Here is a 13,037-nt window from a genome sequence, read left to right on the forward strand (position 1 = left end):
TAAGATCTTGCATGCATCTATCTATTCAAAACATCTTTTTTGCAGCTGTTTATCAAATCAGATTCCAGAACACAATAGTGTAGATAATAAATTATTTAAATTCTAATGCAGTACAATAGAGCACCAGCATTAGACAACCATAATAAAAGACAATGAATTTTCCTTAACTTCCTCCCCACACCCCATTTTATTATTGTGTCTGTATCCTGCATCTTTTTTTTAAACCAGCAGATTGTGAGAATGGAATTAGATGTACTCTGCATGAAAATATGCTTATTGAGTTAAATATTATGATAGAAAAAACTGAGATGTAAGTCTATGCAGAAAATTACCAATTAACTTTGTATTCATGAGATCCTATTAATGGATTTAACTTATTTTTCCTAGTCACCCATGAGTACTGGCAGAGCAGCAGAATTAAATCCTGAACAAAGACAGTTCAAAATTAAGCCATTTCTCTGGCACAGCCTTCTTGTTTGGGTTTGTGTACATAACAGCTGCTCCGAAATAGACGAAGTGCTCAGGCATGTCTTATTCTATAAGGAACAGCTTCATCAGAAAGACTGGTAAGGATAACCTTATAACTTGATATAATCTTTATGGAAATAACCTTTGTAATGATATGTTAAATAACCTTTATACCTAAATGTTAATCACCCCAAAGTTGCCTGTCAAAAGGATTTATATATTTTTGTGCCAGAAGGAGAAACAATTTATGAACTTTGTATTGCTTCAGTTTATCAATAAATTCTTTTGCCTGGAAGCACATAGCATACATTTTACAAGTTTACTTATATTAAATTATGTCTGTTATTGATAGCAACTTCATTTCAGCCTTTCAAAATGCAGTAATTTTCACCTAACTAAACAGCTGCAATGAAGGGTGATATCCTTCTGGGACATGTACTTGGCTTCAGTTCTGGGTGCTCTTTATATGTAAATTGTAATTCAAAGTAATTTTGAATGCTTATAATTAATTTTACACTAGAACTGTATTCTTGATAGCTTCTTCTAATTGAAGCTTCAACAGGTTGTGCATTATGCTTGTTAGAGCTCTGCAGTACAGCTAACTTTAACCTTTTTTGCTATGAAGATACTGTAATAATACAAGGTATCTTTTTAAAGATTATTTTTATTTGTTTAATGAATAAAATCAGACCAAGGTCTTTTGGAGGTCTGCAGATGTACAACCTACGTATGTTTAACAGTAAGTTGGGATAATGGAGGTAATGGGCAAAGCTGTCTTCAAATGTTAGCTTATCTTGTTATGTTCACAATATGGAAGAAAGCCTGTTCAGTCTATGAACTTACTTATCACCCACTCGATGACTGGATAGTTTCCTTTGAAAAATTTCTTCGATGGTACCTTCATGGTGAGTCAAGCAGTTTCATTTCCAGTGAGTGTCTGAGGGAGCATGAAAAACTATGCTGGTAGCTTTTCTACATGGTTAAAGCTAGTATAGTGGAAGTTTAAAGTGAGAACCATGCTGTGAGTGCTCAATTGTTTCCATATTCACTGTCAAATGCAGAAGAGGAAAATATGGGATGGGTCAGGCAGTAGATGTTTCCTTTATTCTAGTGTTCCAGCATGTACGTCTGTCTAATTTGTAGTAAAGTAGCGAGTTTTACCTGAAAGAATCTAGGGTTGATATAGCCAATTTATTTCCCAGGAAATATCCATTCCTTCCCTTATTGTAAGCTCAGCATGGAAGCTAAAAACTCTACTCCTGATCAATCTAAGGGGGCTAGAGCTAAGTTTGAGGGACTGCAGACTAAAACATGCACATGGATTTTCTCACCCTCTGAAGTGAAAAGAAATCTAGGATGGTTGAAGATCAGGACAGGAAAGCAGGTAGGCTTGTACCACTGACACTGGCAGGTATCCATTCAGTTAAGATAGACAAGACAGTTAAGCACTGATTGCTTTAATCTAGAAACCATATCCTCGTCAACAGGAGCAGGTTGGGAAATGAGAGAAATTCCCATTTGCAGTTTTAGAATAAGGCTTGATTTCCCCTCCAAAATGGGCTGGCTCCAGGCCACCAGCCATAGCCAGTCCTGTATGTTTTCTTAATAATTTTTGCAGACTCTGGCAAGAGACAACTCCTCACTTTCAAATCCCCACTTGGCCACTGAAACCTACTGGGTGACCTTGGGCAAGTCCACTCTCTCAGCCTCAGAAGAAGACAAAGTCAACCCCCCCCCAGAACAAATCTTGCCAAAAACAAACAATCGAATGAACCCTGTGATAGGGTAACCATAAGTCAGAAACTACTTGATCACATACAACAACAATTATGGATGTAGTTATTGGCTTGGAGAGGGTGAGAACTCACACAGTGCGTCCTTAGTATCTACTGAGGTTTGGTTCCAGGACCCCCATGGATACCAAAATCCATGGATGCTCAAGCCCCATTAAATACAATGGTGTAGTGGGATTGGGTCCCTTATATAAAATAGCAACATGAAGGTTTGTTTTTAGGAAGACACACACATATATGTTCCAAAAAACAAATCTCTCTCTCTCTCTTGTTATATACACACACACACAATCAGAGAGAGAGAGAGAGTTGGCCCTTCCCTTACATGGGGGATCTGTTCCAGACTGTGCTGCGCAAGCGAAAAAACGTGTAAACTCAAGCCCCATTAGAAATAATGGGGTTCATTCCCACGGTGTGCACCTGGTGTGCCCAATTGCTTCTTCCGGGGCGCGGGAGAAGTCTTTCCACTGTAGCTTCCAGCATATACTGGAAGCTGTGTGTGGCACACCCGTGTCTGACACAAGTGCACTGTGTGTGTGTGTGTGTATCAAACTTTGGATGGTCGAATCCAGGGATATGGAGGGCCAACGTATTTATTTCTGTTCTTTACTTGTTGCTTCATTATATATGTGGTCTCTTTTATCCTGCTAGAAAAAAGAATATGGTTAATACTGTGATAAATTTAAGATAAAGGTTCTGAAACTGCTAATGTTTCTGCAGTATGCTGAATACAAGGTGTCTACCTGTGAATGGGTGTTTTCAGGATCTAGCACTTAAAGGCATCCCAGATGTTATCAGATTATTAATAGAGATATTTTTTTCTGAGTCAGTGAGCTTGATAGTAGCAAGCAGCATAATATAATGGATTTTTCTTAAAATGAAATACTTCAGGAATATAGCCATTCCACTCATTGACTCCCCTCTCCTCCTCCTCCTCCTCTCCTTCTTGTTCTTCTTCTCTGCTTTTTAGAAAGTGCTAAACCCTTAGGGAGAGTGTTTGAGCATAAATGGTGCCACACTCAAGAAAGTCCAAGAGTTTTATCAGTTGTATAGAGTTATTGATTCTAAAACATATTTTTATTTATTTTATCATCAGACATTGGACCATACTATTTGATCATCAGTTCCTTCCTTATTATATACTTTGCTATGGTGTTCTGTCAGTGCTCAGCTCCTTAGGAGTTGGTACAAGATAAAATACAGAAGCATCTATTAGAAGGGGAATTAATGGAGGGCAAAGAGAAACATACAAATATTTGGAAGCTCCATTGGCTGCTGGTCCATTACCAGGCACAATTCAGAGTGCTAGTTTTGTCCTATAAAATCCTATATGGCTTGGATCCAGGTTATTTGAAGGACCACATTTCCCTTTATGAGCCCACTAGAGTGTTGAGATCATCCTGAGCAGCACTTCTCTCAACCCCACCACCCTCTCAGGCTCATTTAGTGGAAACAAGGGAGAGGGCCTTCTTGGTGGCTGCTCCAAGGCTCTGGAACCCTCCCTAGAGAGGCCAGGATGGCCCAATCCCTGCTTTCCTTTCAGTGGCAGATAAAAATATTTTTGAGCTGTCAGGCTTTTTAAACTAATGAGGACTGGGCTTTTAAATATTGTGCAAAGAGTAAGATTTTTAAAATACTTTTAAATTATTTAATGCATAAATGTTTTAACTTTTTAAATTATTTGTTTTTTAAAAATATATTTATACTTTTAAAATGTTTTGTATTGTTTTTAAATTGTATTGTTTTAAAATTTCTGTTCACCACCTTAACTCTCTGTATTGGGAAAAAGGTGGGATATAAGATGATGATGAAGATGATGATGATGATGATGATCTTCTTCTTCTTCTTCTTCTTCTTCTTCTTCTTCTTCTTCTTCTTCTGAAATGTCAATTTTTGTGGTGGTGCTTCCTGAGTAGGCTAAAGTGCCCAGCTTGTATTCTGTGGGAGTTACATGTGTTGTCATGTACACTTGTAAGCAAGGAGATGTGACAACAAGTAGGAAGAAAAGTGAGATACATGTAAATTTGAGAAAAGGATTATATTTATAAAATCTGATGTCAGTTTTTAAAGAACCTACAACTTCCTCATCCAATATTAGAACTTCATCACCCCATCATAAATACCAGAGTATCTAAAAGAAAGCTTAAATATAGCAGTATTAGCCTTTATCTAGAGAGCCAGCAAGTGTTTTAAGCACTGGACTAGGGCTGCAGGAGACCAAGGTTCAAATACCTACCCAGCCACAAAAACTCACTGAGGTCCCATTCCCACTCACCCATTTGCCCTGGATAGAGCTGGGCAGACCCGGGTCCCCCAATATCGAATCTGCTTGGAAAGAAGTGCCCACTACCCTTTACTTTGATCAGAGCAATTTGCCCCTCTGAAGTTCACATTTGCAGTACCGCTTTAAAATGGAGCCTCCTTTGTTGTCAATCAAATTCACTTCCGCTTTTGTCAAAGGTGACATATCCTACAGCCATTGACCAACTGAATGGGTGCTTTCCCCCCTCCTTTAAAAAAAAAACAACCTGGCAGCAGTGTACACATATTCTGTCAACTTGTCAAATTTAAAAACCTCCAGGTGTGTGTGTGTGTGTGTGTGTGTGTTGTGTGTATGTATTTGGGTCATTACAGAAGATGGCAACCCTAAAATGACCCCATCTTGGGGTTTTCTTGGCAAGATTGGTTCCAAGGAGATTTGCCATTGCCTTTCCCCTGAGTCTGAGAGAGTGTGACTCCCCCAAAGTCATGGGTTTCTGCAGTCCTCTTTGGAACCCCTTCCCTTCCCTTCCAGCCCAAAGCATTCACATAATCTGTCACAACAACAATAATAATAACAACAAATGTCGCTTGCAGGGGAGGCCACCTGAATGCTATCTCTGCATCCTCTTTCTTTGCTTTCCCTTCATTTTCAACCCCAAAATGCCATCTAGCCTTCCCTCCTTTTTGGATCTCCTTGCTCTGCCTCCATTTTCAACACCAAAATGTCATCTATTCTTCCCTCCTCTTTGGATCTCCTTGCTCTGCCTCCATTTTCAACCCCAAAATGCCATCTATCCTCACCTCAGAATGTCATCTCTGCATCCCCTTCCTTTGTGACCCCAGAATGCCTTACATACACATATACATATGTAGCAAAAGCATTCACACATTGTATCAATTTGCCAAATTTAAAAGGAAACACATTTGCATATTCTGTCAGACACACACAAAAATAATTTTTAAAAAAGCCATTTGCAAAGTGAGGTGCTGTGCCGTCAGCAAGCAAACGAAAGGGAAATGTAGCACAAGCAGACACATTCTGTCAATATGTATCAACCTGTAGAACTATTCGCATAGTCTGGCAAAAATAACATTATAAAAAAAAGAGAGAAAAAGCTGCCTGCGAGAGGGGAGGCATGTTCTGCCCTCTGCCCTAGTCCCTCCCCTGAACCTGACCCGATCATGACCGGGGCCAAGTTCACATTTGCCTGCACCCAGTTTTTCCTCAAAAGATACAGGAAAAACTCCGCTTTCAAAAGACCTGCACCAAGGGACATTTGTCCCTGAATGGGTGTGCAAGCCTCAAATTCAAGTGTAAAAGAACCAGTGCCAGTATGAACTTCCCGCTTTTAATCCGGTTTCTGAACTGGGGTAAAAGCCACATTCTCCCAGCTGCAGAGGATGACAGTGGGAACCCCCTCTGAACAAATCTTGCCAAGAAAAACCTGTGATTATGTTTACCTTACGTTCACCATAAGCCAGAAACTGCTTGAAGGCACAGAACAAGAAGTCTGTACCTATCTCCTTTAAGGAAGGACCTTCAGCTTTTAACTGTAGTAGGAGAAGACCAGGACACCATGGAAAAAGCTGCAAAGTGAAACATCACCTTTACCCATAGCTACATGGCGTGTCATACTGCGGCATAGTGCTGCAATATATAGCCCTTTTACTTCAGTTTGAAGAGGTACAATGTTTTAGCCAGGTTTCAGATATGGTTAGGCCAGTCTTCATTTTCATGTGTTGCTTGCCTCACGTCTAACCTCACTTCTAACAAGACACCTGACCCAAAGTCCTTGAGTTCCAAACACAGGGGACTTGGGGGTTACCCTTCTCTCCATGCTGGTACTGATGGTTGAAGTGGCATAATGGGGAGTTAAATTTGAAAAATTACATTGTTTCAGCATAGTGTTTTTTGAACTCACATGGTATTGAAAATTTCAACAAATTCTGTTTCAGTCACTGAAATATTAGAAAGATAAAGCATCAAATGAAGTTGCATTGTATTATTGTTATATTGCAGTGAATACATTAAATGAATGCATCTAATTTTCTTTTTGAATTAGATTATTGCTGTTAGAGTTTTGTTTTTTGGTTAGCTTAAAGAGCTTTTACAGAGGGGGCGCTGTGCAACCATTTCACCCCCTACTTCTTTCATTTTTCAGCACTTTGGCCAAAACTGAACCACACATCCACAGCCTTCATTGTTGTCGACAAATCTACTGGAATCATTTTTCATTTCTTTACACAGCCAGAGTTTGTTCTGTTATTTCTAAAACATTCTTCTTATTTCTATGTCTATATGAGTTAATGACTTCTGGTCACTTTTTCTGAAAGGCATTTTCTCTTCTGAAATCCCAGCCATATGATTAACTGTGAATGAAAACAAAATGTTGCCATAGCACCATTAGCTTTTCCATAGGTTGTTGACATTGATTGATCATTTTTATTCATATATCACAGACAAAGCGTTGGGAAAGACATGGAGAATGGAACTGAAAGCCCTTTTGAAAGAGGCCAGGTTAGGTTTGCAGATAAACAGCCATAGATATAAAACCATCATGCATTTTCTCAGAGCTGTAGAGGTTGCTTGTTTTTAAGACAGATGGCACTAGCACTAATGAGCAAATTAGATATTTATGTAGCAGCATTGTTCAAAAATGGAAATACATCTTCAGAAGGATTCATGACTTTTTAAAGTCCAAAAATATCACTTGTGAAAAGCTTTAATGCATTTTTATAGGAAGAAATAACTTAACTACAGTTTTATTAAAATGATTTTAACTGATTTTAAATATTTTATTTAATACTATTATGTGCTGTGTGTTTTATTTATATGCCCTGTTATATTACTTATCTATTGGCCTAATTTTGATGACGTATCTGTACAACTGACTTGTGATATCTTAGGGCTGAATTCAGTGTTAGTTCAACCTAGAGCAGTCCTGATGAAATCAATGGTAGTTTCATTAGTTGTGACCAAAGTGGGAATCATCAGGTCCTCCATATGTTCTTGGACTGTAGGTTCCAGCGTTCCTCACCATTGGCTGTGCTGACTGGAGCTGATGGGAGCTGCATTCTAAGAGCACTGGGAGAGCCACATAATTCCCAACTTTGCTTATAACTAAAAAGTCACATTAACTTCAGTGGGTCTGCTCCTGACAATACTAACACTAGGGGTTTTTTTTTTTGTTTGAAACTCAAAATAAGTGTGCTAGAAGGAATAGTTTTGTAAATACCCTAGAAACCTAGATCATTCTAGGTTACATAAGGTATACATGATTTGGACTGGTCTGCTGCTCTATTCAGATTATATATTTAAAATAGTCTTAGTCTATAGCTTTTTTTCCTGTTTGGATGTGCTTAAATAAAAGCTGTCATTTGGCCAAAACATCTTGGTTATGACGTTTATCAATGGATTGTTTAGTTAAATTTACATATAAATAAAAACAATAGCCCCCAAAAGCAAATTTTAATGCTTTTATGCTGACAGTCTTTCTGTTAACCGAATTTTCACTGTTATTTGTGAATCTACACATTCACTCTGTACTTCATCCATAATATAACAGAGATCCCCCAAATGTCGTACCAGTCACCTTCTCGTCTTCTCATCAGTATATAGTAACCTTGTATGCTCCTTCATTTAATTATAACAAAACCTTGCTTTGCTTCCTATCCAATTAGCCAGCTAACTCCCCTGTCATCACATTGATAATGGTACTAAAGTTCATGGATATATAACCTAATCTGATGATTAACCGAATCCCCATCACATTAATTGAAAAGGAGCATTACCAACAGATTAGATAATAGAAAGTGAGGGGAAATTATAAATAAGCTGATAATAAAAAAGAGCATTAAAACATAGGAAGCCTCCAACTTTGTTGTTGTTAATTGCTGTCATGTCGACTCTGACTTATACCAACTTCCTAAATGAAAGACCTCCAAGTCACCCTATCATGAACAGCCCTGCTCAGTTCTTGAAGACTCAGGGCCGTGGCTTCCTTGATTGAGTCTACCCATCTATAATATGGTCCTTCCCGTTTCTTACTAGCTTATACCTTACTAAGTATTGTTTCCTTTTATTGTGAATGTTGATATGATCATAGTACAGCAGTCTCAGTTTAACCATCATGGCTTCTAGGGAGAGTTCAGTCTTGATTTGCTCTAGGATCCATTTATTTATCTTTTTAGCAGTTCATGGGATCTGTAGAATTCTTATCTAGCACCACATTTCAAATGAAACGATGTTCTTCCTCTCAGCTTTCATAATAATAATAATAATAATAATAATAATAATATGCAATGGGTAAGATTCCTTCTCAAGGAAGCATTACAAAACAAGCTACTTTTCATGGGTATTATAGTGATGATCTTCCAACACAGCTGGAGCACACAGTGGCAGAAACAGTCACTACCTTGAGTTTCAGTAGCTTCATCTACCATGTTTATCCCCCACTGAGAAAAATGTTTGGTGGGTGAAGAGCTCTATTGTACTCTCCTATCTCTAATCAAAGATAATATTGGAGATTTCCCCATGCTCTTTGGCCTTAAGGGTGCGTGTGGGGGGAGGAAGGTGTGTGACTCATGGTTTTGCCACTGTTCTCTCCATTCTCTGATCAGAGTTAACAAGGGGATTTTTGTCAGTTACAGTCCTGAGGTCATGCCCATTGCCTTTCTGTCTTTTCAATGCAAGATACAGTGGACCCTTGGTATCCGCTGGAGTTTGGTTCCAGGACCCCGCATGGATACCAAAATGGATGCTCAAGTCCCATTAAATACAATGGCATAGTCAAATGGTGTCCTTTATATAAAATGGCAAAATCAAGGTTTTGTTCTTGGAATTTATATATTTTTACAATATTTTCAAGCTGTGGATGCTTGAATCTGTCGATAAAAAAATCTGTGGATGTGAAGGGATAACTGTACAAATGGCTGAGATTTAGAAGGGGCTTCCCAGTTAATTCTCATCTAACTGATATAAAATGTTAAATAGAACCTCTGGATATCAGTGAGCTGATTTATGTGAAGAAATGTTTGCTTATTTGTGTGGAAACCTGATTCACTTTAATAGGTTGGTAAAATGTTGGCACCAGTCTTTGAAGCACAGAATGGAATGATATGAAAATGTAGGATGAATAAATAGAACATCTGAAATGAAATCCTAATCTGAAATAGGGATTTCCCAAGGGTCTTTTCCAGATACTGTATTCCTTTTTCATTGTTGTTGCCTAATAGCTATTGCTGTTTCCTCCAATAACCACTCTATCCAAACTTCACTGTTTGTGGTATTCCCATGATTGTGAATTATTTTTATTGATCCTGGTGCTACTAGTTGGAAGATCTGATAAAGGTCTCTGCCTGTTCACCCATAAAGCCCACTGTTTTATATCCTTCGATGTATTGTAATGGGGATGGATGAATCTATCAATTATTATTTTTTTCACAATCAGATTTTTTTAAAATATCTGGTGCTCTTTGTATTCTGTTTATGAAGACAGTTGTGGATTCTGGTAAGTTATTAAAAAAAACCAAATTAAATATTATGTGCACCAGTAAATTGTAGTACAGCTATTTCCAACATGAAGAGGATCATGTCGTACTGATCTGTCATGTTGCTGTTAAAGATAAGGGGTGTGTTTACTGAATTATTGTCTATAGTTTATTAAAAATCGGTTTTCCTAATTACATGGAGACACTTCACCTATAAAGGCGAAGGAGATTTTCATCTTCAGAAAGTTACCCTTCATGTATAGAGGCTGACAAAAATGGCAGCAGATGGGACTCTTCACAAGTTTGCCTTTTTCTGATTTTAGAATACCTGAATATTAATTGGAGTAAACTGCAATTAATTGCTTCAATGCCATTGTAAATGTCTATGTGAATAAAATATATTTTGGACTAACAAGTACCCTTTTTGTCCTGAATTATGTAGGTTGGAATCAGTACTGGGCTTGATGGTCCTTGGAGAGGCTGCCAAATTGAACTTGTCCTGCTTGAAAGTTTTAATGGACCTAATGACAGATTTTATTTCAAGCTCTATGCCTCTTTGTAAACAGGTAACAGCCAGATTAAATTAGTTGTAGGAAGGAAATATTCTCATTGAAAACATTAAATTGAAAAGAAGCAAACTGTATAGTATTTGCTTTACTGTTTGTCCCTGACGTTCATGCTTGACCAATTGTTTCCACTGAATAAACTTGAAATTTACTTCATTCCTTTGCTGTATGCAGCTCTTTTATAGCCCAAAACTCTTATGGGTGAAAAATGATTTCTACCACAGAGCAAAAAACTTACTTGGCAACAAATACCAATGAACAGAGGGATGGAACAGACCGGCACAAAGGGGCGGCTTGAAGCTGCCCCCGACCAAGACGTCTTGGGACTGCGGCAACTACTTGCTGCAGTCTGAGGGCACCCTCCACCACAGGCCCAAATTGGAGCAGAACGACCCCACTCCTTTTTGGGCTGGGTTTCCACAGCGTGGGTACAGCTTTGGCATTTCTTCCACGCATCGTAGTGGCATGTGTCATCTGGTTGTCATGCCCCCAAGCAGTGCAGAAGCCAGCTTTTTTTGCCCCATCTGTTCAGGTCCAGAGTATGATTTACTTGGAAATAAACCACACTGAGAGCCAGCGTGGTGTAGTGGTTTGAGTGCTGAACCACAAGTCTAGGGACCAGGCTTCACATCCCTGCTTGGCCATGGAAACCTGCTGCACGAACTTGGGCAAGTCACACTTTCTCAGCCTTAGAGGAAGGCAAAGGCAAACCTCTTCTGAACAAATTAATACAAATTTACATAAGAAAACCCCATGATAAGGTTTGCCTTAGGGTCACCATAAAATGGAGTGACGTAAAGGCACACAGCAACAACAAACTACACTGAGCACGATATGACTTACTCTAAATAGGACTAGAAATTGAGAAAGTCACTATTTTGTCTGCAATGAATGGAGTCCTCAGCCAGCATGGCCAATGTAGTCTAAAAGAGTAAATTTTCCAGTTTCTCAGCAGGGTGAAGCTGGAAGGCACATTATATAATTTAGAATGTGTGAAGATGTTTGCTGTGTGATATCTGTCTGATCAATTATTTACCATAATTGAGTGGTACATTAGGCAATTTTAAATTCAAACTTGAACTTACATCCCACTTTGTATGACAATGTATATTGCTTCACTTACCTCACAATGTAATAAGTTGCACATGCTCTGTTTGAGGGTCCTGTGGCTGGCTGAGCTGACTTGCATCCTTATGACACTACAGTTATAGCACTGTATTCCACTTTTAACTGCCAAGGCAACATCCTCTGGAATTCTAGGGCTTGTAGCTTAGTGAAGCCGAAAAGCTATCTGAGTGAAAATTCCAAATATCTCTTCGTAAAGTGCAAATCCTAGGATTCCACAGGATGTTGCCATGGCAGTTAAAGTGGAATATATCACAATCACAGTGTATCATGATATACACCTTAGGCACCTCTCATGTTTGTAGGTATATACCGTAGTTTCTTTCTTGTAAATATAACATGACCCCTGACTTTGTACATATTTGATTAACTTTTGATCTTTCTTCCTGTAGCAAAGGAGCAACAAGGAAAATTTCTTACATTGGCAGTGGCAAGTGGCATACATATACACCAGTATACTGAAAGAAGTTTGTTTACATGGCATTAGTGCAGATTTGCAAAAAACTGCTTTTCTTGGATTCTGTGACTGTATCAAGGAGTGTAAAGATGATAAAGAATTAAGAGGAGCAAGTCTTCTTGATCTTCTGTGCTACTGCACTTCATCTGATGATTGTAAGTACCAAAGAAGCAAATTTGCTCCTAAATGTATATAGGTGGATTTATGGAGACATGTTTTTAAAGCACCATTTTTCATACATACACACACAGCTGAATTAAAGGCACAATCAAATTGTCACCCATCTGGTGGTTTATAAGACCATAGCAACTGATAATTAATTAACCACGTCTTAGTATGAGTTTAGTAATAATTTAAACACCAAGGTGTTGAAACTACTGACTGCTGAAAGAGAAAATATGTGCCTTTCATTCTGGTACAGGCTTACCAAATTTTAAACAAAGAGAGAGACAGACATTTACAAGGCTTACTTGACATAATCAGACAAAAAACAAAACAAAACAAAAAAAACCCCATGATTTTTGTAGTCTTTGACAAGGACAGAGGTTCCAAAATCCCCCATGGAAACCAAAAATCCATGGATGCTTGAGTCCCATTAAATACAATGGCATAGTCAAATGATGTCCTTTATATAAAATAGCAAAATCAAGCTTGCTTCTTGGAATTTATATATATTTACAGTTTTTTGAAGCTGTGGATGCTTGAATCCATGGATAAAAAATCTGTGGATATGGAGGGATGACTGTACAAATGGCATGACAAAAGACAAAACCAACAATTTTTGTGGTCTTTGACAAGGAGAGATAGTTTAAAGGACACCTTGTCGTATATTATTATTATTATTATTATTATTATTATTATTATTATTATTATTAT

General features: G+C 38.2%; 1 protein-coding gene across 1 annotated transcript in view; it reads left to right on the forward strand.

The window, feature by feature from the left end:
- The window catches only part of TMEM232 (transmembrane protein 232), a 186,271-nt gene that overhangs the window by 44,144 nt on the left and 129,090 nt on the right, over positions 1-13,037 (forward strand). The window contains 3 exon segments of the mRNA XM_042451062.1: positions 388-566; positions 10,456-10,579; positions 12,097-12,316. Of these exon segments, the coding sequence (XP_042306996.1) occupies positions 388-566; positions 10,456-10,579; positions 12,097-12,316 (523 nt within the window).

Source organism: Sceloporus undulatus, chromosome 2 (genome assembly GCF_019175285.1).
Source record: "Sceloporus undulatus isolate JIND9_A2432 ecotype Alabama chromosome 2, SceUnd_v1.1, whole genome shotgun sequence".
Taxonomy (NCBI): domain Eukaryota; kingdom Metazoa; phylum Chordata; class Lepidosauria; order Squamata; family Phrynosomatidae; genus Sceloporus; species Sceloporus undulatus.